Source organism: Oryx dammah, unplaced genomic scaffold (genome assembly GCF_014754425.2).
Source record: "Oryx dammah isolate SB20612 unplaced genomic scaffold, SCBI_Odam_1.1 HiC_scaffold_25, whole genome shotgun sequence".
Classification (NCBI taxonomy): domain Eukaryota; kingdom Metazoa; phylum Chordata; class Mammalia; order Artiodactyla; family Bovidae; genus Oryx; species Oryx dammah.
The window spans coordinates 193,690-221,529 of record NW_024070209.1 but is presented as its reverse complement, the minus strand read 5'-3'; the positions used below and the strand labels follow the sequence as shown (position 1 = coordinate 221,529).

At 40.9% G+C, this 27,840-nt stretch overlaps 1 protein-coding gene across 2 annotated transcripts; it reads right to left on the bottom strand.

The window, feature by feature from the left end:
- Positions 1–27,395, bottom strand: ZC3H8 (zinc finger CCCH-type containing 8). 2 transcript variants are annotated; one of them, XM_040267529.1, is made up of 9 exons: positions 27,222–27,395; positions 23,394–23,490; positions 11,610–11,841; positions 10,360–10,490; positions 8,240–8,362; positions 7,627–7,738; positions 6,348–6,457; positions 3,991–4,040; positions 1–596 (listed from the first exon to the last, which is right to left on the bottom strand). In XM_040267529.1, exons 1-8 carry the CDS (start codon positions 27,296–27,298, stop codon positions 4,011–4,013), a joined length of 912 nt encoding a protein of 303 aa, XP_040123463.1. In that variant the 5' UTR covers positions 27,299–27,395; the 3' UTR covers positions 1–596; positions 3,991–4,010. The 2 variants fall into 2 exon arrangements, with proteins under 2 accessions (XP_040123463.1, XP_040123464.1); XM_040267530.1 differs by lacking the exon at positions 23,394–23,490 and having other exon boundaries at positions 11,610–11,836.
- Between the last annotated feature and the right edge of the window lie 445 nt (positions 27,396–27,840).

The window sequence follows — 27,840 nt, the reverse complement described above, 5'->3', positions numbered from 1 at the left end:
TAGCAAGAGACACTGTTCCATTTTATTTATAATAGTAGGAAACTGGAAACTTTTTTGTCCAACAACAGGAAATGGGTTTTAAAAAACATCATCAAACCATAATTTAAAACAAAGCTATGAGCAACCATTAACAACATGTTGTGAATGTGGTTAATGACATGAAAAGAGCTAACTGTGTATTTACTGTCTACTATCCAGATGTCTTCTATGAGAAACCTGATGGTTTTCTCTCTTCAAACTCCTGTACCTCTTCATCCATCCTTACTCAGTCTAACCTTGCTTCCTATTTTATTGAGAACATGCAATCACTCAGAAGAGACCTCTGCAACCTACTACCATAACATCTGTCCACCAGCTGGCATCTCTGTCATATACACTTCTTCTGTTTCAATGACTGGAACCAGCTTGGTGGAGACCAACCCTTCACATTAGACCCAACATTCTGTTCCTCTGCACTGTCCACCGAAGAGTTGCACTTCACTGTAATGACACAAGGGGGCGCTCTACACCAGGAATCTTGTAAACCACTCCAAATCAAGTCTTGAATAGTCTTGAACAGGGATAGACAGACACAAGCACTCTTCATCCATACAAAGCTACAGAAGAAAAAACAAAAACACATTAGCTGGGGATTTCCCTGGTGGTCCAGTGGTTAAGACCCTGTGCTTCCAATGCAGGAGGCACAGGTTTGATCCCCGGCTGGGGAACTAAGATCCCATATGCCATGCAGTGTGGCCAAAAAGACCAAGACAAAAAAAATGTATCAGTTGGTAAAAATTATCAACTTAGCCACACATCCCACCTCTAAAGCTATTAAAAAAAAAAAAAAAAAACTAACCTAAACTAACAAAGTAAAAGAGTCCAATATAGTCCAGATGCTCCTGAAGAACAACATCAGAAAACTGATCAAGCTATCAACCACGTGCCACTCGGTGCAGCTCCATGGACTGCAGCCCACCAGACTTCTCTGTAAGTGGAAGTTTCCAGGCAAGAATGCTGGAGCAGGTTGCCATTTCCTACTCCAGGGCATCCTCCCAACCAGCGAGCAAGCCCACATCTCGTGTCTCCTGCAGTGACAGCAGATTCTCTATCAAACTATATCAAAATCCAGTAAAGCTCCAGTAATTAAAGCAGTAGAGTATTAGATAAACAGACAAAAGGAGCAGACAGAGATCCCAGAAATAGACCTTCATTTGAAGAAACTCAATATACAACACAGGAGCTATTACAAATCAGTGGGGGAAAGCAGTCTTTTCAGTTGAATGGTTCTGGGAACTGGTTTTCCATATGGGGAAAAAAAAAGAAAACAAAGTCTTTATCACACCTTGTTAAAAAAAAATATCAATTAGTCTTAATTCTTCCATTTTCCCTACACCTATGGCCACTCTCTTTTTCCTGAAATCAACCCAATATACAAATACAGGTAAAAGAGATTAACAGCATTTCACTAAAGCTGAAGCTCAAAAGCTAGTAAGCATAGGAAAGATGTACAACTTTATGAAAATAAAGCTATGTGACAACATTTCTACATCCAGTATGTTGGTCAAAAATTTTAAATCCTGACAATTAAAGCATTGCTGAAGGTCAGTTCAGTTCAGTTGCTCAGTCGTGTCTGACTCTTGGAGACCCCAAGAACCGCAGCACGCCAGGCCTCCCTGTCCATCACCAACTCCCAGGGTCCACCCAAACTCATGTCCACTGAGTTGGTGATGCCATCCGACCATCTAATCCTCTGTTGTCCCTTCTCCTCCTGCTCTCAATCTTTCCCAGCATCAGGGTCTTTTCAAATTAGTCAGATCTATGCATCAGGTGGGCAAAGTATTGGAGTTTCAGCTTCAGCATCAGTCCTTCCAATGAACACCCAGGACTGATCTCCTTTAGGATGGACTGGTTGGATCGCCTTGCAGTCCAAGGGACTCTCAAAAGTCTTCTCCAACACCACAGTTCAAAAGCATCAATTCTTCGGCGCTCAGCTTTCTTTACAGTCCAACTCTCACATCCATACACGACTACTGGAAAAACCATAGCCTTGACTAGATGGACCTTTGTTGGCAAAATAATGTCTCTGCTTTTCAATATGCTGTCTGGGTTGGTCATAACTTTCCTTCCAAGGAGTAAGCGTCTTTTAATTTCACGGTTGCAATCACCATCTGTGGTGATTTTGGAGCCCCAAAAGACAGAGTCTGCCACTGTTTCCCCATCTATTTCCCATGAAGTGATGGGACCAGATGCCATGATGTTAAGTTTTCTGAATGCTGAGCTTTAAGCCAACTTTTTCACTCTCCTCTTTCACTTTCATCAAGAGGCTCTTTAGTTCTTCTTCACTTTCTGCCATAAGGGTGGTGTCATCTGCATATCTGAGGTTATTGATATTTCTCCTAGCAATCTTGATTCCAGCTTGTGCTTCTTCCAGCCCAGCGTTTCTCATGATGTACTCTGCATATAAGTTAAATAAGCAGGGTGACAATATACAGCCTTGACGTACTCCTTTTCCTATTTGGAACCAGTCTGTTGTTCCAAGTCCAGTTCTAACTGTTGCTTCCTGACCTGCATACAGGTTTCTCAAGAGGCAGGTCAGGTGGTCTAGTATTCCCATCTCTTTCAGAATTTTACAGTTTATTGTGATCCACAGAGTCAAAGGCTTTGGCATAGTCAATAAAGCAGAAATCAATGTTTTTCTGGAACTCTCTTACTTTTTCCATGATCCACCGGATGTTGGCAATTTGATCTCTGGTTCTTCTGCTTTTCTAAAACCAGCTGGAACATCTGGAAAGTCACGGTTCACATATTGCTGAAGCCTGGCTTGGAGAATTTTGAGCATTACTTTACTAGCATGTGAGATGAGTGCAAGTGTGCGGTAGTTTGAACATTCTTTGGCATTGCCCTTCTTTGGGATTGGAATGAAAACTGACCTTTTCCAGTCCTGTGGCCACTGCTGAGTTTTCCAAATTTGCTGGCATATTGAGTGCAGCACTTTCACAGCATCATCTTTTAGGATTTGAAATAGCTCAACTGGAATTCCATCACCTCCACTAGCTTCATTCGTAGTGATGCTTCCTAAGGCCCACTTCATTTCACACTCCAGGATGTCTGGCTCTAGGTGAGTGATCACACCATCGTGATTATCTGGGTCGTGAAGATCTCTTTTGTACAGTTCTTCTGTGTATTCTTGCCACCTCTTCTTCATATCTTATGCTTCTGTCAGGTCCATACCATTTCTGAAGGTGGAGCAACGGAATTTCTTTTACACAGTTGGTGGGAATAAAAACTGTAAGAACTACTTTAGAAAAGACTGGCATTATCCTAAGTTTATTTGTTTTTAAATGGAAAACAACTGCTTTACAATGTTGTATTGGTTTCTGCTGTGCCACAATGTAAACCAGGCGTAAGTATACAGATTATCCTAAGCTTTAAGATGATACAACAATTCTATTTCCTGATTCATACTCAGGACAACTCACACACATTTCCATCAGAAGACAGGTAAAACACTTATTTATAATAAGAGTTTGTATTTTAAAAATTGAAAATAACCTCAATGTCCATCAACAGTAGAATGTCGAAATAAATTGTAATATATTCATAGAAAAAAATGCTATACAAGAGTACAAATGAATGACAGCTGCATGCATGTACATGAATGAATCTTAGAAGCATGATGAGTAAAAACAGCAAGTCACTAATAAATATCAAATATGATACTGTTTAAAATAATATTCAAGCCCAAGCATAATATTCAAGTTAACCTTACACGTTTGGTAAATCTACGAAGAATAAAACGAGAATAAAAATACAAAAAGATAGTGACAAATCCCGAGTGGGAAGTAGATCCACAGAGACCCACATATATATCTATTTATATGTATCAAATATTGTATAATTTTTTTAAGTGAGCAAGAAAAAGACTTCTATTTGAGAAAATATATGTTCCCATGCCAATTTCTAGAGACATTTCAGAGGGGAAAAAAAAATGTTAAATTTTAATTTTACCTTTTTCATCTATTTTATTTTCATGATGACTTCCTCTCAGGATCCAAAATCTAATATAGAGGGAAAAAAATTCACAATCATTTTCATGTACTATCTAATTCAGGTACATCATCATACTCTTGTAAGTTTCCTTTTTTTTCTTCTTGTAATTTTCTAAAGATTCCTACACCATTAATCCTAGTAATCACCTAATATTATTTACTAAAAGGGGAACTGGAAAATGAATTCTACACACAACATTTTTTCCATATATGCTTCATGGTAATAAACAACCAAATATTTGTTATAATTTCTAATTCCAGGATAACTCTTCCTATTTCAAAACTAAAAACATAAGGACCTTTGACTTTCCAGAAATAAGGACCTCTGACTTTCCAATATTTGCATATGCTCAAGGGAGTTTTTGTTGCAAGATTAAACAGTTTGGTTTCAAAAGAATCTTTTTGGAGAGTGTTTTGCCTATGTTCTCCTCTAGGAGTTTTATAGTTTCGGGTCTTATGTTTAGAACTTTAATCCACTTTGAGTTTATTTTTGTGTGTGGTGTTAGAAAGTGATCTAGTTTCATTCTTTTACAAGTGGTTGACTAGTTTTCCCAGCACCACTTGTTAAGGAGATTGCACATCCCAGAATACTGGAAATAAAAGCAAAAATAAACAAATGGAATCTAATTAAAATTAAAAGCTTCTGCACAACAAAGGAAACTATAAGCAAGGTGAAAAGACAGCCTTCTGAATGGGAGAAAATAATAGCAAATGAAGCAACTGACAAACAACTAATCTCAAAAATATACAAGCAACTTATGCAGTTCAATTCCAGAAAAATAAACGACCCAATCAAAAAATGGGCCAAAGAACTAAATAGACATTTCTCCAAAGAAGACATACGGATGGCTAACAAACACATGAAAAGATGCTCAATATCACTCATTATCAGAGAAATGCAAATCAAGACCACAATGAGGTACCATTTCACACCAGTCAGAATGGCTGCGATCCCAAAGTCTGCAAGCAATAAATGCTGGAGAGGGTGTGGAGAAAAGGGAACCCTCTTACACTGTTGGTGGGAATGCAAACTAGTACAGCCACTACGGAGAACAGTGTGGAGATTCCTTAAAAAATTGCAGATAGAACTGCCTTATGACCCAGCAATCCCACTGCTGGGCATACACACCGAGGAAACCAGAATTGAAAGAGACACATGTACCCCAATGTTCACTGCAGCACTGTTTATAATAGCCAGGACATGGAAACAACCTAGATGTCCATCAGCAGATGAATGGATAAGAAAGCTGTGGTACATATACACAATGGAGTATTACTTAGCCATTAAAAAGAATACATTTGAATCAGTTCTAATGAGATGGATGAAACTGGAGCCGATCATACAGAGTGAAGTAAGCCAGAAAGAAAAACACCAATACAGTATACTAACATATATATATGGAATTTAGAAAGATGGTAAGGATAACCCGGTATGCGAGACAGCAAAAGAGACACAGATGTATAGAACGGACTTTTGGACTCTGAGGGAGAGGGAGAGGGTGGGATGATTTGGGAGAATGGCATTGAAACATGTATACTATCATGTAAGAAACGAATCGCCAGTCTATGTTCAATACAGGATGCAGGATGCTTGGGGCTGGTGCACAGGGATGATCCAGAGAGATGATATGGGGTGGGGGGTGGAAGGTGGGAGGGGGGTTCAGGATTGGGAACTCATGTACACCCGTGGTGGATTCACGTCAATGTATGGCAAAACCAATACAGTATTGTAAAAGTAAAATAAAGTAAAAATAAAAAAATAAAATAAAAAAATAATAAAAAAAGAATCTTTTCTTTTCACTCACATTTCAATTTAATTTTGAAGAGATCAGGTCCAACTCACACATGGAAATCAAAGGACATAAACAACTATTATTTTTCAACTATCTTTTCTTACAATCTGAAAGAGCTTTTGAAGAAAACTTTGAAATAATCATTTGAGTATGCTTTGATGTAACTCTAAAATATTTATCAACCAATGATCCTTAACTTTCCTTCTAAGAGTGTATCAGGAGTACTATTTCTCCTATCTGCTTTGTTTTCCATTGGCTGACGTAGCTACTGAAGTCGCTAAATACACTGAAGTTTTTAAGAACATTTCAATTTATACCAGCAACAAGTATAAATTTTCCTTTAAGCTACAAGGGAAAACATACAAGTGAATAATAATTTTCTATACTGAAGTAAGTTGTCGTAATATAACCCATATGCTAACCCATGAAGCACTCTGCTTAAATAAGTGTCTTTTTAAATTCCCACCCTTAGGTTCAAACGTATTCTTTAAAAAAGAAAAACAAAAATTAAAATTGTACTTACTTTAGCCAACAGTTCTTGTGTTTCATCAGTCAATGGAGCATGTGAAAACTTGCAATATTCTCCCTGATAACATTTTGCTCCTGTATGGTAAAACTTGCAAGGATATTCATGTAACTCAAGTGTTAAGGAAGAAAAAAATTTTAATCCTGCTAAAATAACTTATTATTAATCTAATAACTTTATTTTTCCTTCATGAAGTTCTTTTCTACTAGTAGAAACATTAAATTCTCTATGTAAAATATGAGACGACAGGACTTCCCTGGTGGTCCACTGGCTGAGACTCAGCACTCCTGATGCAGGGGTCCCGGGTTCGATCCCTGGTCAGGGAACTAAAGCCCACATGCTAAAGATCCCACGTGCTGCAACTAAGATCCAGGACAGCCAAATAAATTAATGAATTAAAAATAAAAAGATCTATTCTTAACAAAATAAAGCACGAGTCAATAAATTATTAACTGGGTTATAAGAAAATTAACTTTAGGATGATTATATACATGAAGTTTATTGGCTATCACAGGACAAATTTCTCCCTCATAATCATTCTTAAACTACAGGTATGTTTCACTGATAAGATAAAAGAGATGTGCATTTTAAATACTTAGAGAAATTTGACTATTTTTAAAGCATTCTTTTGGGGTGAGGGAATTAAAGTCAGTAACAATAATGTGTCTTGCAAATCTGGATCCTTATTAGACTTGTTTAAAATGGGATCTATATACACAACTCCGATATTATTTTCCAGGAAAAATTTCTCAAGTTAGGGTTTGAGATTCCTTATATTGAATGACTTAAAGGAAAACAACTTTTGTGGTGACCAAATGTGCAGTTATCCTAAAATGTTATGTTCCATGTTTTCATAGTATGTCTAGACCATTTATACTCAAGACTTAGGGTTACTCTTCAATTAAGGGACAATTAATCTCTATACAGCACAGAGTATAACAGAAAAGAAGTACTCCCAAACTATACAATTCCTGCCTCTTTTATGAAGTAGATTTCATGAATACAGATTCAATTCATGGATGTCACAGCAGAAATTCTGAGAAAGTTTTTCTGGGACCTAAAATGTAAGGTCTCATGACCCTGTTACACTACCCAGTTAGAGAGGATGTACATTTGAGAGAATTTCTAATCTGTGAACAATTTAATCACTTCAATACCAAGTTGAGCTTAGATAATATAATTTTGCCATGGTTAAAACATTTGTCTCATTCTAAATTTTACATTCATGTAAACATTTATGAAAAGTAAATTTACTGTATCTTGTGATAAAGGATATTATGCAAATAAAGGCAGTTTTCCCCTCTGGTACAATATCCTTGTACATAAAACTTACACATTTCCTTTTTCTTCTCTATCTCTGCATCATGATCAAATTTACATTGGTCTCCCTGGGCCAAAGGAAGAAACAAGGGAAAGCTATTATTTCTCACAGTTAAGCCATTACAATTCCTACTTAATTCTGGATAAGCAAATGATTCCAGGAGAAAACAAAGTCTTAGTTAGAAGCAGTACAGTCTGCTTTTTAAAGAGCTATTATAACTGCATTGCATTACATATTTTGGCTTGCAATTTGTCAAGTCCATAACATTTTTAACACAAAGCATTAAAAAAATTATCTATTTTCAGAGACATAAAACAAGGTACAAAAATTTCATGGTCTAAAGTATTAAAATCATACAGAGTCTGTTCTCTTATCACTGTGGAATTACATTACTACTTTTTAAATACAAAAGAATATCTCAGTAAAATTTTCTACTTGAAACCTTTCCAGAAAGAAAAGTTCTAAAATTATACAGGTATGCTTTTGGAGTGTCTAACAGAAACAGAAGCTGGTTTTAGAACATTTTTGCTATAACTTACATGTTAATGTATTTTTGTTTATACTATACCTTAATACACTTCCTTTCAAGAAAGTATTTACAAATTTGCTTTCCCTGGCGTTGCACCGTATGTTGGTTGATGAACCCCTGACTCATTCTCACAGGCTGCTGCTGCTCTTTAGATTTCCCATTCTATGAAGACAAAAGCAAAAAACTAAACGTGAAAAATAAGAGATTAAACATTTGATTCCATTGTAGAAAATTATCTTAAACCACCTTTTAAAACATTAAAAAGTAACTCTTCTGAATTGCCCTTCAGGTAAGACCTGAATTTTTGTATATCATTTGAAACAAATGAATGATTGTCAGTTTTGGTATCATTTCATCACTGAACATTAGTGTTTGTGCAATCTGAATTTTTATTGTTATCTTGACTGCATGCTAACTGTGTCCAGCTCTTTGCGACCCCATGGACTGAAGCCCTTCAGGCTCCTCTGTCCATGAAATTCTTCAGGCAAGAATCCTGGAGTGGGCTGCCATTTCTTCCTCCAGGGGACCTTCAACCCCAGGGATCGAACCTGAGTTTCCTGCAGCTCCTGAACTGGTAGGTGGATTCTTTACATACCAATTCTTTCTTACTGCACCATCTGAGATTATATTGTACTTGCCCTCACTTAAAAAATTTAAAAATTTTTAAAAAGTAAGTTCCACTCATTGTGATAAACAGTGAAGTCTAAGAACAAGGCTCTTTAGAACACTGGGGACAAACCTCAAAATCAAAAGGTAAACCAACCACAAGTAGCGTAATCTTTCATTTCAATGACAGGCTCATTAGGTGTGAGCTGAGTATACTGATGAGCTCAAATTAGTAAACATAATTAGAAACAGACCCTCCAAGATGGTGATAAAGGTATGAAAACAAAACGGGACTTTCACATAAAAATGAAAGGGGAATTTTATTACAGGTCTTTAGGAACATATATCACTTTCAGCGTGTTAACTTGTGGTACAACTTACAGGATCTATATATGGTATTCCCATATACGGTCTTAGGAATTCCACAGGTACAAAGAAGGGAGCTGACTGCACACTTATGTGAGCTGCTCTGTAATAATGTCAAAATTCCACTCAGCACTATCAAAATCATGTGCCTAACAAGTATGCCAGTTTTAACTCTTGGTTTTATTTGATCATGTGATTGAATCCTAACAAACATGTTTACAATTTGTTTCTCATGGAGAAGAGCTGTCAGTCATGGTGGAATAATCACTTGAGTCAATCTAAACCAAAGGAAAGGAACACTGCCTGAGTGCAGCCCTGCCTGGCCCTGGGTGACTACAGACCTAAACCCTATGGCTTCACAGTCGCCTTTTGTAAAATAAATTTTATATAAATACATTTCAGTCCATAATATATGGTGTTTCTAATATTTTACCAAGCCCTAACTCTTGTCTCCTGAACCAAGCTTAACAAATGGCTGCCATCCAGCTTAGAAGCCCTCAGAGAAGTAAGAGTCCAAAGGAGTCACTTATTGCTCTACTGTGATTACATCTGCAGTCCAAGGAAGAACTTCTAGAAAGCAAAATCAAAATACCAGAGGGGATGGGGGGGCATCTGGTATCTGGAAGGGGGTGTCTCAAAAATATTCACTTCTAATTTCCAGAGGGAGTCAAGAAATCAATAGACCACTGGCCGTTAGAATGCCCTCACAGCTATCTAGGGACTTTCCTGGCAGTCCAGTGGTTTGGGCTTCCCAGGTGGTGCGGTGGTGAAGAATCCACCTGTCAGTGTAGGAGACACAGAGATGTGGGTTCAATCCCTGGGTCGGGAAGATCCCCTGGAGGAGGAAATGGCACCCACTCCAGTATTTCTGCCTGGGAAATCCCACGGACAGAGGAGCCTGGCGGGCTGCAGTCCACGGGGCTGCAAAGAGCTGGGCGTGACTTAGCACGCACGCACCCGTGGCTGTCTTCTCTCTTCCTTGCTTCCCACATCTGTTTCTCCACAGTCATCGACAGCACAGCACTCAGAACTCAGGGGGCTTGTGCGTATGTATTCAGGGGCAGCAGGTACGACACTAAGGTTTGAGTGTGAGGAAGGGAGCCTAACAGGGAAAAGGAAGCATGTGGGGAGCCGGCGCCCCCGAGGTGTGAGGTGCAGTGCCTTCCGACACACGTGGATTCTCATACCTGGTCCTGTGAGCCACTGCTCCTCAGGGAAGCACTTCCTTTGTCTCCAGGGCCAGGACACTTTCGCTTCATTTTCTTCTTTTTACCATTCTTGTGAACAGCCTTAAGGTTTTTATTTTTTTGCTTAACAGCTAAAAACAACAACAACAACAATTCAACTTAAAGGCAATATAAAACAACAATAGCAGTTTACTCTTAGGAGAGATAGTCTATAATAATGCAGGAAAAGTTCTCCACTGTTCCAGAAGTGACCAGTGGGGTGATGTGGACCTGTCCTTCCAGCAGCTCTGGGGTTAATAGACTCTGGGTCCCAAATTCATTCCTTGTAAAAATATACAAGGCACTACCAGGAAAAAAGCAGGATCATTAATGAAATCATTCTTACGAGCCACCAGCCCAGATTCTGTCCAAGTACATTGGATCTCAATAGATTAAGTTGATCTATGGATCCATTTTAAATAGAAAACATTTCATCAGGGAAAAAAATGAGAGGATTAAGAATTTTACTTACAATTGTCCCTTATTGTCAGATCTATGGCTTGATTTTATTTTAGCACTCTAAAAGAATATATTCCTGGGGGACTTCTCTGGTGGTCCAATGGTTAAGAGTCTGCCTTGCAATGTGGGGAACATGGGTTTGACCCTTGGTCATGGAACCAAGATCCCACATGCCACAAAGCAACTAACACTTGATGCAGCCAAACATAAATATTTATAAAAAGGAACATATTCCCAAGTTTAGTCTCATACACTATTATCCCAGTCTATTCTTCTTCAAAGGAAAGCAACCAGAAAAGGTATTTCCTGTCTTTCTCATATGCTGAAGCCAGGGATCTAGCATTCTCCCTTGCAAAGTTGTCATGTCCTTTAAAATTTATTTATTTATTTATTTATATGGCCTTGCTAGGTCTGAGTTGTGTACACGGGATTTTTAGGTGCCACATATAGGATCTAGTTCCCTGACCAGGGATCGAACCTGGGTACCCTGTATTGGGAGTTCAGAGTCTTAGCTACTAAACCACCAGGGGAGTCCCAAAGTGGTCATCCTTCGAAAACTCTGCTGCGCCCTCCACTCCTCTTGCAAACTGAGCATTTGTACACCAAGTGACCAGCTCACATCTGATGTCAAGATCCAAGAAAACCTGGTCTTATCATGAGATAAAATGCAGACCCCACCCCCGCCTCCATCCATGGACAGTGGTGACTACTCCTCCAGGTAACTTTGAATGATCAAGCAGTTTGACTCTTACCTTTCGTGGTCCCCTTTGCTGTCTCTTTCTTCACAGATCCTTCAGGACACAGTAGGGACTGAGTAACACTTGCCATCTCTTTAGCTTGTATGTACTGCTGAAGCTCCTTAGCGAAATTATCTTCTGGCTCCTGATTGCAGATGTCATCATCACTATAGGCATCATAGTCCTTACTTCTTGATTTCCTACGTTGCAAATTCTTCGGAGATGTAGAGCTTCCAGAGTGCCTAAACTAAGTAAAAATTAAATTTTCAAATTTACAAGCCTAGCATGATTAGAAACAATCTGGTCATGAAGGAGAAATAAAGACTGGCTGTGAACTGATCATTGTTGAAGTTGACTGATGAGAACACAAGGGTTTCATATGCTAGTCTTTCCACTTCAATGTACATGAAATTTTCCGGAATTAAAACAAACAAACAAAAACACAAGCCTCCATACTTAAAAGATGCTTTGAGGGAAGACTCCATCTGTTCACTGTGTGTACTTTATGAGATTGAAAGACTAAAGCCCCACAACTTAATTATTTGCTATAAAAGAACTATGGTAGCATAGTACACATTTTATTTCTCCCTTTGCACTGACCATCTTTTTAGGTTTAATTCAGTAACCTGTCACCGAGAGTTGGAAATCCACCTCACCAGCTACTGAAGTCTGCTTCCTCCCTTTAGCTCGGAGCATTGCTGGCAGGGGACGCAGCAGCAATGATGACAAGAAACTGCCAAGCAGCCCAAGCAGCAGACATCTTCCAGCACTTGGCCCAGAAACATTCCCAAGTACGGGTTATGGGTGTCTGTACTTAGAGACACCAGGGTTAATCAAGAGTTATTATTACAACTGGTATGGACAATAAATTTCAATTTAACAGTTTATTTGTAAAAGGCCCAGTTGTCTAGTTCAGTCGCTCAGTCGTGTCTGACTCTGCAACACCAAGGACTGTAGCACGCCAGGCTTTCCTGTCTATCACCAACTCTCGGAGCTTGCTTAAACTCATGTCCATCAGATCGGCGATGTCATCCAAGCATCTCATCCTCTGTGGTCCCCTTCTCCTTCTGTCTTCAATCCTGCCCAGCATCACCATGTTTTTCAATGAGTCAGCTCTGCATCAAGTGGCCAAAGTACTGGACTTTCACCTTCAGGATCAGTCCTTCCAATGAATATTCAGGACTGATTTCCTTTAGGATGGACTGCTTGGATCTCCTTGCAGTACAAGGGACTCTCAAGAGTCTTCTCCAACACCACAGTTTAAAAGCATCAATTCTTCAGCGTTCAGCTTTCTTTATGGTCTAACACTCACATCCATACATGACCACTGGAAAGACCACAGCTTTGACTAGACGGAACTTTGTTGGCAAAGTAATGACTCTGCTTTTTAATATGCTCTCTAGGTTTGTCTCTAACTTTTCTTTAAAGAGCAAGTGTCTTTTAATTTCATGGCTGTAGTCACCATCTGCACTGATTTTAGAGCCCAAGAAAATAAAGTCTCTCATTGTTTCCAATGTTTCCCCATTTATTTGCCATGAAGTGATAAGACCGGATGCCACATCTTTGTTTTCTCAATGCTGAGTTTTAAGCCAACTTTTTCACTTTCACAGGAGGCTCTTTAGTTCCTCTTCTCTTTCTTCCGTAATCTGAGGTTATTGGTATTTCTCCCAGCAAACTTGATTCCAGCTTGTGTTTCACCAGCCCAGCATTTCGCATGATGTACTCTGCAAAGAAGTTAAATAAGCAGGGTGACAATATACAGCCTTGACGTACTCCTTTCCTGATTTGGAACCAGTCCATTGTTCCATGTTTGGTTCTGCTGGTTCTTGACCTGCACACAGATTTCTCAGGAGGCAGGTCAAGTGGTCTGGTATTTCCATCTCTTTACAGTTTATTGTGATCCACACAGTCAAAAGCTGTGACATAGTAAATAAAGCAGAAATAGATGTTTTTCTGAAATTCTCCTGCATTTTCTATGCTCCAATGGATGTTGGCAATTTGATTTCTGGTTCCTCTGCCTTTTCTCAAGCCAGCTTGAACATCTGGAAATTCAGTTTACATATGGTTGAAGCCTGGCTTGGAGAATTTTGAGCATTACTTTGCTAGAGTGTGAGATGAGTACAATTGCTTGGTAGTTTGAATATTCTTTGGCATTGCCCTTCTTTGGGACTGGAATGAAAATTTACCTTTTCCAGTCCTGTGGCCACTGCTGTTTTCCAAATTTGCTGGCATACTGAGGGCAGCACTTTCACAGCATCATCTTTTTGGATTTGAAATAGCTCTACTGGAATTCCATCACCTCCACTAGCTTTGTTCATGGTGATGCTTCCTAAGGCTCACTTGACTTCACATTCCAGGATGTCTGGCTCTAGGTGAGTGATCACACCATCGTGATTATCTGGGTCGTGAAGATCTTTTCTGTACAGTTCTTCTGTGTATTCTTGCCACCTCTTCTCATTATCTTCTGCTTCTATTAGGTCTATACTGTTTCTGTCCTTTATTGAGCCCATCTTTGTATGAAATGTTCCCTTGGTATCTCTAATTTTCGTGAAGAGATCTCTAGTCTTTCCCATTCTATTGGTTTCCTCTATTTCTTTGCACTGATCATTGATGAAGGCTTTCTTATCTCTCCTTGCTATTCTTTGGAACTCTGCATTCAGATGGGTATATCTCTCCTTTTCTCCTTTGCCTTTTACTTTTCTTCTTTTCTCAGCTATTTGTAAGGTCTCAGGCAACTATTTTGCCTTTTTTTTTTGCATTTCTTCTGCTTGGAGATGGTCTTGACCACAGCCTCCTATACTTGTCACAAACCTCCATCCATAGTTCATCAGGCATTCTGTCTATCAGATCTAGTCCCTTAAATTTATTCCTCACTTCCACTGTGTAATCATAAGGGATTTGATTTAGGTCATACATGAATGGTCTAGTGGTTTTTCCTTAAATTTTTCTTCAATTAAAGTCTGAATTTGGCAATAAGGAGTTCACGATCTGAGCCACAGTCAGTTCCCGGTCTTGTTTTTGCTGACTGTATAGAGCTTCTCCATCTTTGGCTGCAAAGAATATAATCAATCTGATTTCAGTATTGACCATCTGGTGATGTCCATGTGTAGAGCTGTCTCTTGTGTTGTTGGAAGAGGGTGTTTGCTATGACCAATGCATTGTCTTGGCAAGTCTCTGTTAGCCTGTGCCCTGCTTCATTTTGTACTCCAAGGCCAAACTTGCCTGTTACTCCAGGTATCTCTTGACTTCTTACTTTTGCATTCCAGTCCCCTATGATGAAAGGACATCTTTTTGGCTGTTAGTTCTAGAAGGTCTTGTAGGTCTTCATAGAGCCATTCAACTTCAGCTTCTTTGGCATTAGAGGTTGAGGCATAGACTTGGATCACTGTGATATCGAATGGTTTGCCTTGGAAACTAACATATCATTCTGTCGTTTTTGAGATTGCAAGTTTATCACAATAAACTGTGCAAAATTCTGAAAGACATGGGAATACCAGATCACCTGACCTGCCTCTTGAGAAATCTGTATGCAGGTCAGGAAGCAACAGTTAGAACTGGACATGGAACAACAGACTGGTTCCAAATAGGGAAAGGAGTACATCAAGGCTGTATACTGTCACCCTGCTTATTTAACTTCTATACAGAGTACATCATAAGAGACGCTGGGTTGGAGGAAGCACAAGCTGGAATCAAGATTGCCGGGAGAAATATCAATAACCTCAGATATACAGATGACACCACCCTTATGGCAGAAAGTGAAGAAGAACTAAAGAGCCTCTTGATGAAAGTGAAAGAGAAGAGGGAAAAAGTTGGCTTAAAACTCAACATTCAGAAAACTAAGATCATGGCATCCAGTCCCATCACTTCATGGCAAAGAGATGGGGAAATAGTTGCTGACTTTATTTTTTTGGGCTCCAAAATCACTGCAGATGGTGATTGCAGCCATGAAATTAAAAGACACTCCTTGAAAGAAAAGTTATGATAAACCTAGACAGCATATTAAAAAGCAGACACATTATTCTGCCAACAAAGGTCCATCTAGTCAAAGCTATGGTTTTTCCAGTGGTCATGTATGGATGTGAGAGTTGGACTATAAAGAAAGCTGAGCACTCAAGAACTGACACTTTTGAACTGTGGTGTTGGAGAAGATTCTTTAGAGACTGCAAGGAGATCCAACCAGTCCATCCTAAAGGAAATCAATCCTGAATATTCATTGGAAGGACTGATGCTGAAGCTGAAACTCCAATACTTTGGCCACCTTATGGGAAGAGCTGACTCATTTGAAAAGAGCCTGATACTGGGAAAGACTGAAGGTGGGAGAAGGGGATGACAGAGGATGAGATGATTGGATGGCATCACTGAGTCAGTGGGCATGAGTTTGAGTAAAGTCTGGGAGCTGGTGATGGACAGGGCAGCCTGGCATGCTGCAGCCCATGGGATCACACAAAGAGTCAGACATGACTGAGCCACTACTCAACTGCATTTTGGACTCTTCTGTCGATTATAAGGGCATTTATTCTTATTCTCCATTTCTTCTAAGGGATTCCTGCCCACAGTACTAGTCATAATGGTCATCTGAAATAAATTTGCCAATTCCTAAAATGTTGATATTCACTCTTGCCATTTCCTGTGTGACCACTTCCAATTAACTTTGATTCATGGACCTAACATTCCAGGTTCCTATGCAACATTGTTCTTTAATCTATCAGACTTCACTTCCGTCACCAGTCACATCCACAACTGGGTGTTGTTTTCACTTTGGCTCTGTTGCCTCATTCTTTCTGGAGTTATTTCTCCACTGATCTCCAGTAGCATACTGGGCACCTACCAACCCAGGGAGTTCCTCTTTTGTTGCCTTTTTTTGCCTTTTCATACTGTTCATGGGGTTCTCAAGGCAAGAATACTGAAGTGGCTTGCCAGTCCCTTCTCCAGTGGACCATGCTTTGTCAGAACTCTCCACCATGACCCGTCTGTCTTGGGTGGCCCCACACGGCATGGCTCATAGTTTCACTGAGTTAGACAAGGCTGTGGTCCATGTGCTCAGTTTGGTTCGTTTTCTGTGACTGTGGTTTTCATTTCTGTCTGCCCTCTGATGGAGAAGGACAAGAGGCTTGTGGGAGCTTCCTGATGGGAGAGACTGACTGTGGGGGAATCCGGGTCTTGTTCTGATGGGCAGGGCCATGCTCAGTGCATCTTTAATCCAAATTTCTGCTGATGGGTGGGGCTGTGAGGATAACTACGTTTCCCTTGGTTTCAGCCTTTCGCATTATTCAGCAGGCACAGGGAGAACCAAAAAAGTCATTCAAGTGCAACAGAGCGCATGAAGTTTAGCACAACCACGGGATTCTGTTCAGTGCATCTGAATCAAAACACTACAAGGATCCAGAGGAGTGATATCACGTCCCCCCGCCTCACCCCCATCCCACAAGACCCACAGGCCTGCAATCCTGAAGCCGACCCTTTTCACTACAAGCAGTGACAAAAGTGACTTACTTGTATTAAATGAAGAGATGAGACGACTTGGTAACATTACAAAGGCAGAACGATCATCAGCTATGCTGCTTTATTAGACATTAGAGAGAGTGAAAGTGTCGTCACTCAGTCGTGTTTGACTCTTTGCCACTCCCTGGACTGTAGCCCAATGTGATCCTCTGCCCGTGGGATTTTCCAGGCAAGAACACTGGAGTGGGCTGCCAAGCCCTCCTCCACGGGGTCTTCTTGACCCATGGATTGAACCAACGTTTCTTATATATCACCGGCATTCACAGGCAGGTTCTTTACCATCTGAGCCCCCAGGGAAGCCCATATATTAGAGAAGCATTTCTAATTGACATTCTTTTCAGAGGGCACTGAGATACACAATATATTAACACAATGATTGCTTAAATAGGTCCTCACGCAGCTGCTATAAACTCACTGCTCTGATGTCTGTTGTTCTCTATATAACTTAGAAACTATAAGAACACAATATTACAACTTATCCCCTTTTCATAAGAAAGTCTGAAGTATTTGTCTCCTCTTTTAAGTGAAAGATTTTCTTGCACTTGATTAAGAATGGTTTATAGAACTAGTATGGTCTCCTGAAATTCCACAGAAATAAAGGTACAGAAATGTAGAAATTAATAGTCTCAAAAGAGCGTGTGCATAGGGAGCGGGGGAAATGAAGTACAATTTGTCAGGAAGGAACTAAGAAGGGTTCAACAAATTCCTGGCAAATTTTTGACAAACATAAAGCAAGCTATAATTTGGAGCTTAGGCTGCAGTGTGAGAAATAGGGCTATAAATGAGAATCAATTAAAATGCTACATAAAAAAAAAATAAAAACAAAGCTATTGTAACAAATTATCTCTGACCACCCCCTCTCAACCCAGAATATAATCAAACAAAAATTTACCCCATGCCAAAAAGAGGGTTATTCTCTAAAGAAATTTATTAAAATGTCTGATAAAGGCCAAGTCTTCTTGTACGAGTACTTTAAGACCACAGAATGAAATCCTTCACATTCTGACATGTGGGAACAACTTCCATCAGAAAAACACTCCATCCTCTATTCTATATCAGGGGTTCATAACCTGCTGTCCAGAGATGCATGCCCCTCTCCTGCCTGCCCCTGGCCAAGGGTCTATGGACAGAACGATAGAATTCAATGGACTTGGATGAGAATAAAAATCACATGTTAATTTTCATCAACCTCTAAAGTGACATTTAGCATTTTCTTCTGTTTTGAACACTGGCCGCAAACCACAGTAGTATCAGCAGTAGCTGCAACTGTCACTGACAGAAATCACAGGGACTTTTACATGTTATACTTACTGCAGATCTCAAAGTATGTTATGTTTTATGGTCATCACTTTGCCAACATAATATTTAGACCTACAACATAGTAATGAGACCTACTGCTGGATCTAATTATTTAGTGCATCAACAAAGAATATACTACTCTTATCTCATTTCTTAATATTTTGATAACTGTGTTTCAATAAAATCAACTTCCATTACAACCCAACATATTTTATTTTATTCACTTAAAAACATTATTCTGAGAAGGGGCCCAAGAGCTTTGCCAGACTGCCAAAGGGGATACATGGCACATAAAGAGTAGTTCTTAAACTACTATGCTGCTGGATGGAGAAGGCGATGGCACCCCACTCCAGTACTCTTGCCTGGAAAACCCCATGGACGGAGGAGCCTGGAAGGCTGCAGTCCATGGGGTCGAGAAGAGTCGGACAGGACTGAGTGATTTCACTTTTACTTTTCACTTGCAGGCATTGGAGAAGGAAATGGCAACCCACTCCAGTGTTCTTGCCTGGAGAACCCCAGGGATGGGGGAGCCTGGTGGGCTGCCGTCTATGGGGTCGCACAGAGTCAGACACGACTGAAGTGACTTAGCAGCAGCAGCAGCAGCAGCATGCTGCTGGAAACCTACAGATGCACACAGCCCACTCAGGTATCAAGCGCCCAATCAGGCTTCCCATTGAGAAGAAATGCCTATGGAGACCCACCAGCAGATCAGCAAAGGACTTTCATCAACTCCCCAGGCCTTTTTAATTCAAAGGACATAAAGAAAAACAAAAGCAGGGCTTCCCTGGTGGCTCAGTGGTAAAGACAATGCAGGAGACACAGGGTGAAGCCCTGATCTGGGAAGATCCTACATGCTGAAGAGCAAGCAGGCCCGCAGCCACAACTGCTGAGCCTGTGTTCTAGAACCCGTGCTCTGCAACAGAAGCCACTGCAACGAGAAACCTGAGAACAAAACAAAAAAAGATCTAGAGAATAAAACAAAAAAGCAGGACAAAGAGAAAACCTGACCCAGGATAAGAAATACAATTCAAGGAAAAGAACAGAACACAAAAATTTTAAACAAATACACAAAGATATCAAGATGGTATATATATTTTTAATGCTAGAAAGTTATAACAAGACAGCAGAACAAGAAAGAACTCTTGAATCACTAAATTATGACTCATGAAACGTAGATAAACAAAGTTTTTTAGAATGTAAAGATAAAAGACAAAGAATAAAAATAAAACACATTCCTTGTGCATGAAGGGTATGAACAGTTTCACCAAATACTTAAGCATAATGAATGAGAAGATTCATAGTCTCTAACAATACCGAGAATAAAGAGAAGGACGTAAAAGCTCCCAGAACAGGATGCTTACAAAGTGACTAGAACCAGGCTGGCAAGACTCACACTGGCGACATGGATAGCAGAAGAAAACAGGGCAAATAACCTCAAGCTTAAGTCTGTTTCAGCCAAAATACCTACCAGCTATGAGGATAAAGTCAGTATTTTCAGAAACGTTTACAAGAACTCAAAAGCTTTATCCCATGCATTCCTATATAACAGAACATGCCAGCTAAATGAAAATAATTTAGAAATAGTGCTTAAAAAAAAATGTAATTCACAAAAGCCTCATCAGACAACCAGCATTAAATCTAACAAAAGGTATGTAAGATATCTACAAAGAAAATCATAAAACACTGCTAAGACAATTAAAAGAGGACCTAAAGACTGGACAATCCAATATTCTAAAGATGTCAATTCTCTCCCAAATGACCTACAGTTTCAATGCATTCCCAAGTGAAAGTTCCACAAGGGTTTTCTGTGGAACTTGACAAACTATTTATAAAATTTATACGGAAATATGAAGGGCTGAGACTAGCCGAGACAGTTAAAGAAGAAAAACGTGAGATGACTTACTTGTTTGATATCCAAACTCATTATCATTAAGCTGTACTAATTAATACAATGAGGTCTTAAGGGGAGGGGTAGATACATAAACCAGTGGATGAGAACAGAGACTCTAGAAATGGATCCATCAGAACACAAACACTTTCCAAACACCTGATTTTTGACAACAGTGACACGGAAGATTCATGGGAAAAGAACCGCCCTTTCCCCCAAAGAATGGTGTTGAAACAACTGGGTAGGATAATGGAAAAAAAAGTAATCCAAAATTTGTCCCCTCTACCTCATATTAAACACAAAAATCAATTGTGGGTGATTATAAACTTAAATGGAAAGGAAAAACAACAAAACTTTTAGATGACACTGTATGGAAATATTTTTATTATCTCAGGATATGTAAATAAAACACATAAAGCATTAACTATGAAAAAAAGATTAATAGACTTGAATACATTAAAATCATTAACCTTTTATCAAAAATTGCTATTAACTTGGGAAAAAAGCTACAAAATGAGCTGATACCTGCAACACATAAATCCACACGGGGGGTGGAGGGAATCCCCTATATCCAGAATAAAGAAAAAAGAAAAAAAGGTAAAAAGGCTTAAACTGGCACACAAAAAAGGGAAATCTAAATTGGACAAATATGAAAAGATGCTCCATCTTAATAGTAATCAATAAAATGCAAACTAAATGACAATGAAGGTATCTCACCAGATGGCAAAATTTAAGAAAGTGTGGAGATATCTGTGTAGAAATACAGACTCTCATTACACCGCCTTTGGGAATAAAAATCAGTAGAACGACTTTGGAATACAGCTTGGCATCATGGTAAAGGGAAAGATGCTTATCCTCTAAGACCCAGGTTCTACTCCAAAGGAACTGCAGAGGAGACGTGCAGCAGGATACCACTGGGACGCAGCAGCACTGATCACAACCTCCAAAGCTGGAAGTGAGGCCAAGCACCTAGTATACTCAATAACGGAATGCTATGTGGTTAAGAAAATGAACAAATAAGAATACATCACTTGTGTGCACTATGCGTATTCTATAAGTATACATTATGCATACCATGAGTCTTAAAAATATAATGTTAAGAAAAAGGAGACAAAAGGACAACCATAACACTATTCTACCAAGTGCAAAAATAGCCACGAGAAAACGACACTCTTAAGGAGGACAGCATTAGTAGGAAAACTGCAAACAAGCAAGTGATTCGTGCACAAGTTGGGACAGTAGTCATCTCTGGAAGGAAAAAAAGGAACACGGCCGAGAAAAGGAGAGCTGCACAGTGCTTACTTGAGTTCAGTTCTTAATTAGCTGTGACACACTTATGTTTTATACACTTGTAAGGAAAGAGCCTGGCCTGAAGTAAGCCTACTTACAAGTAATCTAGGTGTCTACATTCTCATAGTATTGTTTCCGAGAAACTCCTTAAGATAACCATACAAGGTTGTATCTGCCTGTATCCTGTATGGGGTTATATATGTACTGGGGAACTTTAAGTGGGCACAAAGGACTGGGGCTTATGTGATTAATATTAAAATTTTTTTAAAGTAGTATTATTTACTTATTTCGGCTGTGCTGGGTCTTCACTGCTGCGCTCAGGCTTTCTCTAGTTGCAGCGAGGGCGGTTCTCTGCAGCACATGCGCTTCTCTCGTCAGCACAGGCGCTAGACGCACGGGCTTCAGCAGCGGCGGCTTGTGGGCTCTAGAGCGCGCGTGCAGTAGTAGCAGTGCACAAGTTAGTGTTTGTTGTGCTGTGCTGTGCTGTGCTGTCTTTGTTGCTACACGGGCCTTTCTCTAGTTTCAGGCTTCTCAGTGCAGTGGCTCCTGTTGCGGAGCAGCAGCTCCTCCAGCAGCTGTGGCCCACGGGCTCGGCAGCTGCAGTGCCTCAGCTTATAGCAAAAGCTCAATAGTTGTGGAGCACAACCTTAGCTGCTCTGCAGCATACGGAATCTTCCTTGAGGAGGGATCGAAGCTGTGCCCCTGCGTTGGTGGGCAGATTCTTATCCATTGCACCACCAAAGAAGTTAAAAAAATTTTTTTTTAAGTATTAAAAACGTCTGGGAAATTCACGCTATCATTTCTCAGTTTTAACCAGGGCTCTCGTCTACAGCAGCTATATATGCCCCAAAGGGCAAAAGAAGTTATGTACTTGGGTAGCTGAGAGGCCTTCTGAGATGAAGATGCTGTACTTTCCGCCCTGAATCCTTTTATAAAGCTGAGTATAACAGTATCATATTAAAGGCCATGTGTGTCTTGCAGATCTCACTGCCAATTTGAACTCATTCTTTTGTAGTGTGTTAAAGTTCACAATAACAAAGGTTCCAAAAGAGAAAAAGCAAGACAGAAGCAGATGTTGGCTTTGCTGTGGGTTGGCTGTGTCCTCCCCAAACTGAAGTCCTAACCCCCCAGTACCTTAGAACATGACCACATTTGGAAACAGGGTCATTATATGTACAATTAGTTAAGATGAGGTCATTAGGATAGGCTTTAATCCAATATGTCTAGTGTCCTTATAAACGGGGGGAATTTAGACACAGACCTATTCACACAGGGAGAATGCCTTTCGGAGCATGAAGGTAAAAATGAAGATAATGCTTCTGGAAGCCAAGCCACGGGGGACCAAAGGCCACCAGCAAGCCAACCAGGAGCTAGGGGAGAGGCATGGACCCGACCCTTCTCACAGCCTTACGAAGGAACCAACCCTCCTAGCTGCTTGCTCTTGGACTTCCAGCCTCAAGAGCCACAAGACAATAAACGTCTGTTGTTTAAGTCACCACTCAGTATGTGGTACTTTGTTATGGCAAACAATACAATCTTTAAGCTGTAAGTCACTAAGGCTAGCCAAGGTAGCAAATCAAAACTGTAATTTGAAAAGAAAGAAGTTTTTGAAATTGTTTACAACCACTTCAGAGATAATCAGTTCATGTTAAATGACAACAGAGTTCTTAAACAATAATTTTTTAAAAAGCATAAACAGGTTTCCTTTGATATAAGTAACCTGGTCTTAATTGCTGACTAAAATGAGACAAACAGAATCTCTATTTAATCTCTCACACCCTTTCCTATCTGTTTTTTTCAAGACACCAACTTCATCTTACTTTTTTGGGAATTTGCTCACATTCCAGTTTTACTTTCCATTTTATTTTCTCTTCTTGTGTTTCTTCAACTTCTGTATCATCTATTTCACCACCGATTCTGTAGCAAAAATATCAAATAACACAAAAGGGTTTTCAACCTGAAAGGGGTTCATACCACAGCATTAATATCTACTGCTCCGGTTTACCTTCAACTTGCCCTCAAAGAAATTCCAAAATCAGATTCTACTCCAAATATTTCAGAGAAATGTACAAAATTATGATAAACAGTAAATGTCAACATATGTTTATGAGTAAACTGCAAAGCTGAAACTTTAAATTACATAACCTTAATAGTCAACTATTAACAGCTATATGAATCATCTATTCGTTCAACAAATACTGAGAATCCACCATATACCAGGCTATGGGTCTTAAACCCTGGGATATAACAATGAAAAAGACCTTGTTCCCACTTTCTGAGAACTTTCTATCTACTTGGGAGAAAGAAAGAAATTTCGGTATGGGGTGATAAGAACTGGTGTATATATGAGGAACATATTAAACCTAAGATATGGGGACCAAAGGTTTTCGGAACCTAAAAGATATGTAAGAATTGAAAACAAAGAGGAATGTCAGGGAGAAAAATATTTCAGATAGAATTCAGGGTGCCTTCTGAGGTCAGAAGGGAGCCAAACTTATATTCAAGTGGGAAGATCAAAAAGGAATGTTGTTGGGACTTCCCCAGCGGTCTGGTGGTTAAGACTCTGTTTTCAATGCAGTTTGATCCCTAGCTGGGGAACTATGATCCCATACGCCGCATGGTGCGGCTAAGAATATATTTTTTAAAAAAAGAAAGAAAAGTTGTTCTCAGGGTCACTAGAACTGAGAAGTTGAACAAGCAGAGACCGTCTCAGATGACTACTAGAGGATATTCCAACAAAACTAAAAACGAACCTAAGAAGATGAAAATGGGAACTATAAGAAACAAAGAGGCCAATAAAATATACAGCTCACCCTAATTAATGGTAGATGCTGTAGACTCAGGGTGGAGAAGGGAATGGCAATCCACTCCAGTATTCTTGCCTGGAGAACTCCATGGACAGAGGAGACTAGTGGTTGCAAGGAATCAGACACAACTGAGCGACTCACACACACACAGACACAGGGGGCTGAAGACAAGGAGTGACTATGTGATAAAAGCTGAAGATCTGAGTTACACGCCAGACAAGGGCAAGGACTAGACAATTTCAGAAGAACATGCTGCAAGTGGAAATTGCCGCCAGCACAGGGCTGTGAACGGTGACTCTGCACTTCTTTCAGAGTTACAGGAGAAACTGGGACGTTAGTTTCATCCAATCCAATAGTACTACACTCATCTGTCCTGCGTCAGAGCTTCTGTCACATCTATCAGAAGAGGGACCAAGGCCATTGTTACGAGAGCCAATTAACCAAATACTGTGGACTAGCACTGGTCTAGTTTCCAGTCATGAACTGTCTTATACAGGAAGCAAGCTCTCCTTAGGCAGAGCAATAATGACGACAGCAACAGTTTAACAGTAGCATCTGACACGCTTTACGCCTACTCTGTGCCAGGTGCTGTTCCATGCACATTAGACACACCACAACAGCCCTCCACATACATGCTATTGTTAAAAAGCCCATTTTATAGATGAGAAAACTGAATACAGAATGTTTACAAAACATGTCAGAAATCTAGCAGGGCGGAACTGAGAGCTGAGTTCAGGCAGGCAGAGCCAACTTCCTATTCAAAGTACCTACTAGAGACTTCGCTGGCAGTCCAGTGGTTAAGACTTCACACTGCCTCTGTGGTGGGGGCAAGGGTTCCATCCCTGGTATGGCCAAGGAATTAAGATCTCAAATGTCACTTGGCCAAAAGGAAAAAAAAAAAAGGCAATTAAAATATTTACTAGTAGTAGGAGTGTTAGTCACGCAGTCAGGCCCGGCTCTCTGCGACCCCATAGTCTGTAGCTCGCCAGGCTCCCCTGTCTATGGGGTTCTCCAAGCAAAAATACCGGAGTGGGTAGCCATTCCAGCCATTCCCTCCTCCAGGGGATCTTCCCGACGCAAGGACTGAACACAGGTCTCCTGCATTGCAGGCGGATTTTTTTACCATGTGAGCCGCCAAGGAAGCCCCAAATGTCTACTAGACAAAGTCTATATCCAAAACTGAACTCCTGATCCAATCACCCTACAATCTTAAACAGCAACTCTAACCGAATGATACAAACCAAAACCCTTGAAGTCGACCTTAACTCCTCTCTCATTCCCCATCCAGTCTTCAAAATACATCCTGACCTGATCACTTTTTTAAAAAAATCTAGCCATGTGCTCTTTATTGAGCTTCCTCCCAATTGCTCAGTAGTAAAGAATTCATCTGACAATGGAGGAGACACCAGGTTCAATCCCTGGGTCAAGGAAGATCCTGGAAGAGGAAATGGCAACCCACTCCAGTATTCTTGCCTGGAAAATTCCAAGGACAGTGGAGCCTGGCCGGCTACAGTCCACGGGGTTTCGAAGAGTTGGACACAACTGAGAGACTGAACACGCACTTAAAAATTTATTTATTTATTTTTAATTATTTTTGGCTTTGCTGGGTCTTCCTTGCTACATAGCATATACTTTCTCTAGTTTTGGAGCTCTGGGATCTCACTGCAGTGACTTCTCTTGCTGCAGGACACAAAGGCTTCAGTAATTGTGGTGCACAGATAGGTGCTCTGGGGCATGTGGGATCTTCCCTGACCAGGGATTGAACCAGCTTCCCAGACATTACAAGGCAGACTCCTAACCACTGGATCACCAGAGAAGCCCCAGACTTGACCACTTCTTGCTACTAAACCTAACTATTAGCGGCCACTACAGTCTACTCTCAACCACCAGATGGTCCTGCTAATGTGTAAGTCTCAGCTAAAAACCCTCCAATACTTACCTCTCACTTCACTCAAGGTAAAAGCCAAAGTCCTTATTATGGTAACTGCAAGTCCCTACACAATCTGCCCCTTCCCTTCCGGCCCCCATTCCAATACCTCTCAGGCTCTTCTCCTCCAGTCCCACCATTCTTCCTCTCCACTGCAGCTGTCTTTCTGGCCACTTCGCTCCCATCACAGCAAGTCAACTCCAGCTCAAGACCTTTACAAGGAATATTCTTCCCACTAGATAATCAACCTCTCTCGCCTCCTTCGAGCCCCTACTCAAATATTCCTCATCAATGTTATTAGTAAACGTTCCTTAACTACCTTCTTTAAAAGATCTACATCTTCCCTACCATCCCATCCTCCCTTGCCCACTACCCAGCTTTCACTTTCTCCACGGCAGTCTCAGTACCTCTTTAAACATAAGGGAAATAATACACCGCGATGCAGTTCGCTGCTTTATTATGGTCTTTAGGCTTTTTCAATGTAAATCGGGAGACTAAAGGCAGACTAATCGCTGTTTATCCTTCACGACTCATCTTTTCTACCGACGAGCACCCAGCACGTGTAGTGAGAACAACAAATGATCTCTGTCCTCCAGGAGCTGACGGTCTGGAAGACAAACGCTACAGGGGCCGCAGGCGGGCTCCCTCCCAGCCAGAGGGACCTGGGCGCGGAGAAAAGGGAGCATACCGAACCTCCCCCGCCCCCATCCCGCTCGCCGCCTGAACCTCGCTGCTCCCCGGGCCTCTGGCCGCGGCGGTCTACGAACCGGGACCCAACCCCGGCTTCTAACTCCTGCCCCCGAAAGACCTCTGGACGCCGCACCTCCCGGCGCCGCCCCCGCGGACTCCCTGAGCAACTAAGGCGGACCCGGCTGCAGTCCCTGCGTTCAAAGCATGAAAAGACTAGCGGTCACCTTTGGTCAGAATCCGTGGCGGACTTCTTGCCAAGAGCCGGGTTTGGCGGTTTGGAGAACAGATTCTCAAAATCCATCTTTCTCTTCCGCGCCGGCGCCGGGGAGCTACCAAGAAACAAGCCCGCTGCAAGGAGGTCCCACGCGACGCTGCTCACCGCCCGTAGGTCACACTGCGCATGCGCCGTTCAATCCTTGCGCTGCGCAAATCGGCGCTCTCCCCGCCCCGCCGCTCTGCGCAGGCGCCGTGCTAATTCTGTTCAGTTACACGTACCAACACTTTTGGAATATGTTATCTCAAATCGTTAGTAGAATTTTAAAAACTTAGTCCTGAGACTCTGCTTTGGTGTAAACTGTTCGACCGAAGTCACAGTGTTTCTAAGGAATGATACCAATTATGCGTGCGCGCTCTTCAGGTCAGTCGCTCAGTTGTGTCCAACTCTTTGCGACTCCATGGACTGCAGCGCCAGGCCTCCCTGTCCATCACTAACTCCCGGAGTTTACTCAAACTCATGTCCATTGAGTCGGTGAAGCCATCCAACCGACTCATCCTCCCTAGTCCCCTTCTCCTCCCGCCTTCAGTCTTTCCCATCCTCAGGGTCTTTTCAAACCAGTCAGTTCT

Excerpts from the sequence above, each read along its gene's own strand:
- ZC3H8 (XM_040267529.1), bottom strand. The coding sequence starts at position 27,298 with ATGGATTTTGAGAATCTGTTCTCCAAACCGCCAAACCCGGCTCTTGGC. Across the intron at positions 10,491-11,609 it reads AGCAAAGGGGACCACGAAAG|CTGTTAAGCAAAAAAATAAA; the intron begins GTAAGAGTCAAA and ends TGTTGTTTTTAG. Across the intron at positions 6,458-7,626 it reads AAACTGCCTTTATTTGCATA|ATGAATATCCTTGCAAGTTT; the intron begins ATATCCTTTATC and ends CACTTGAGTTAC.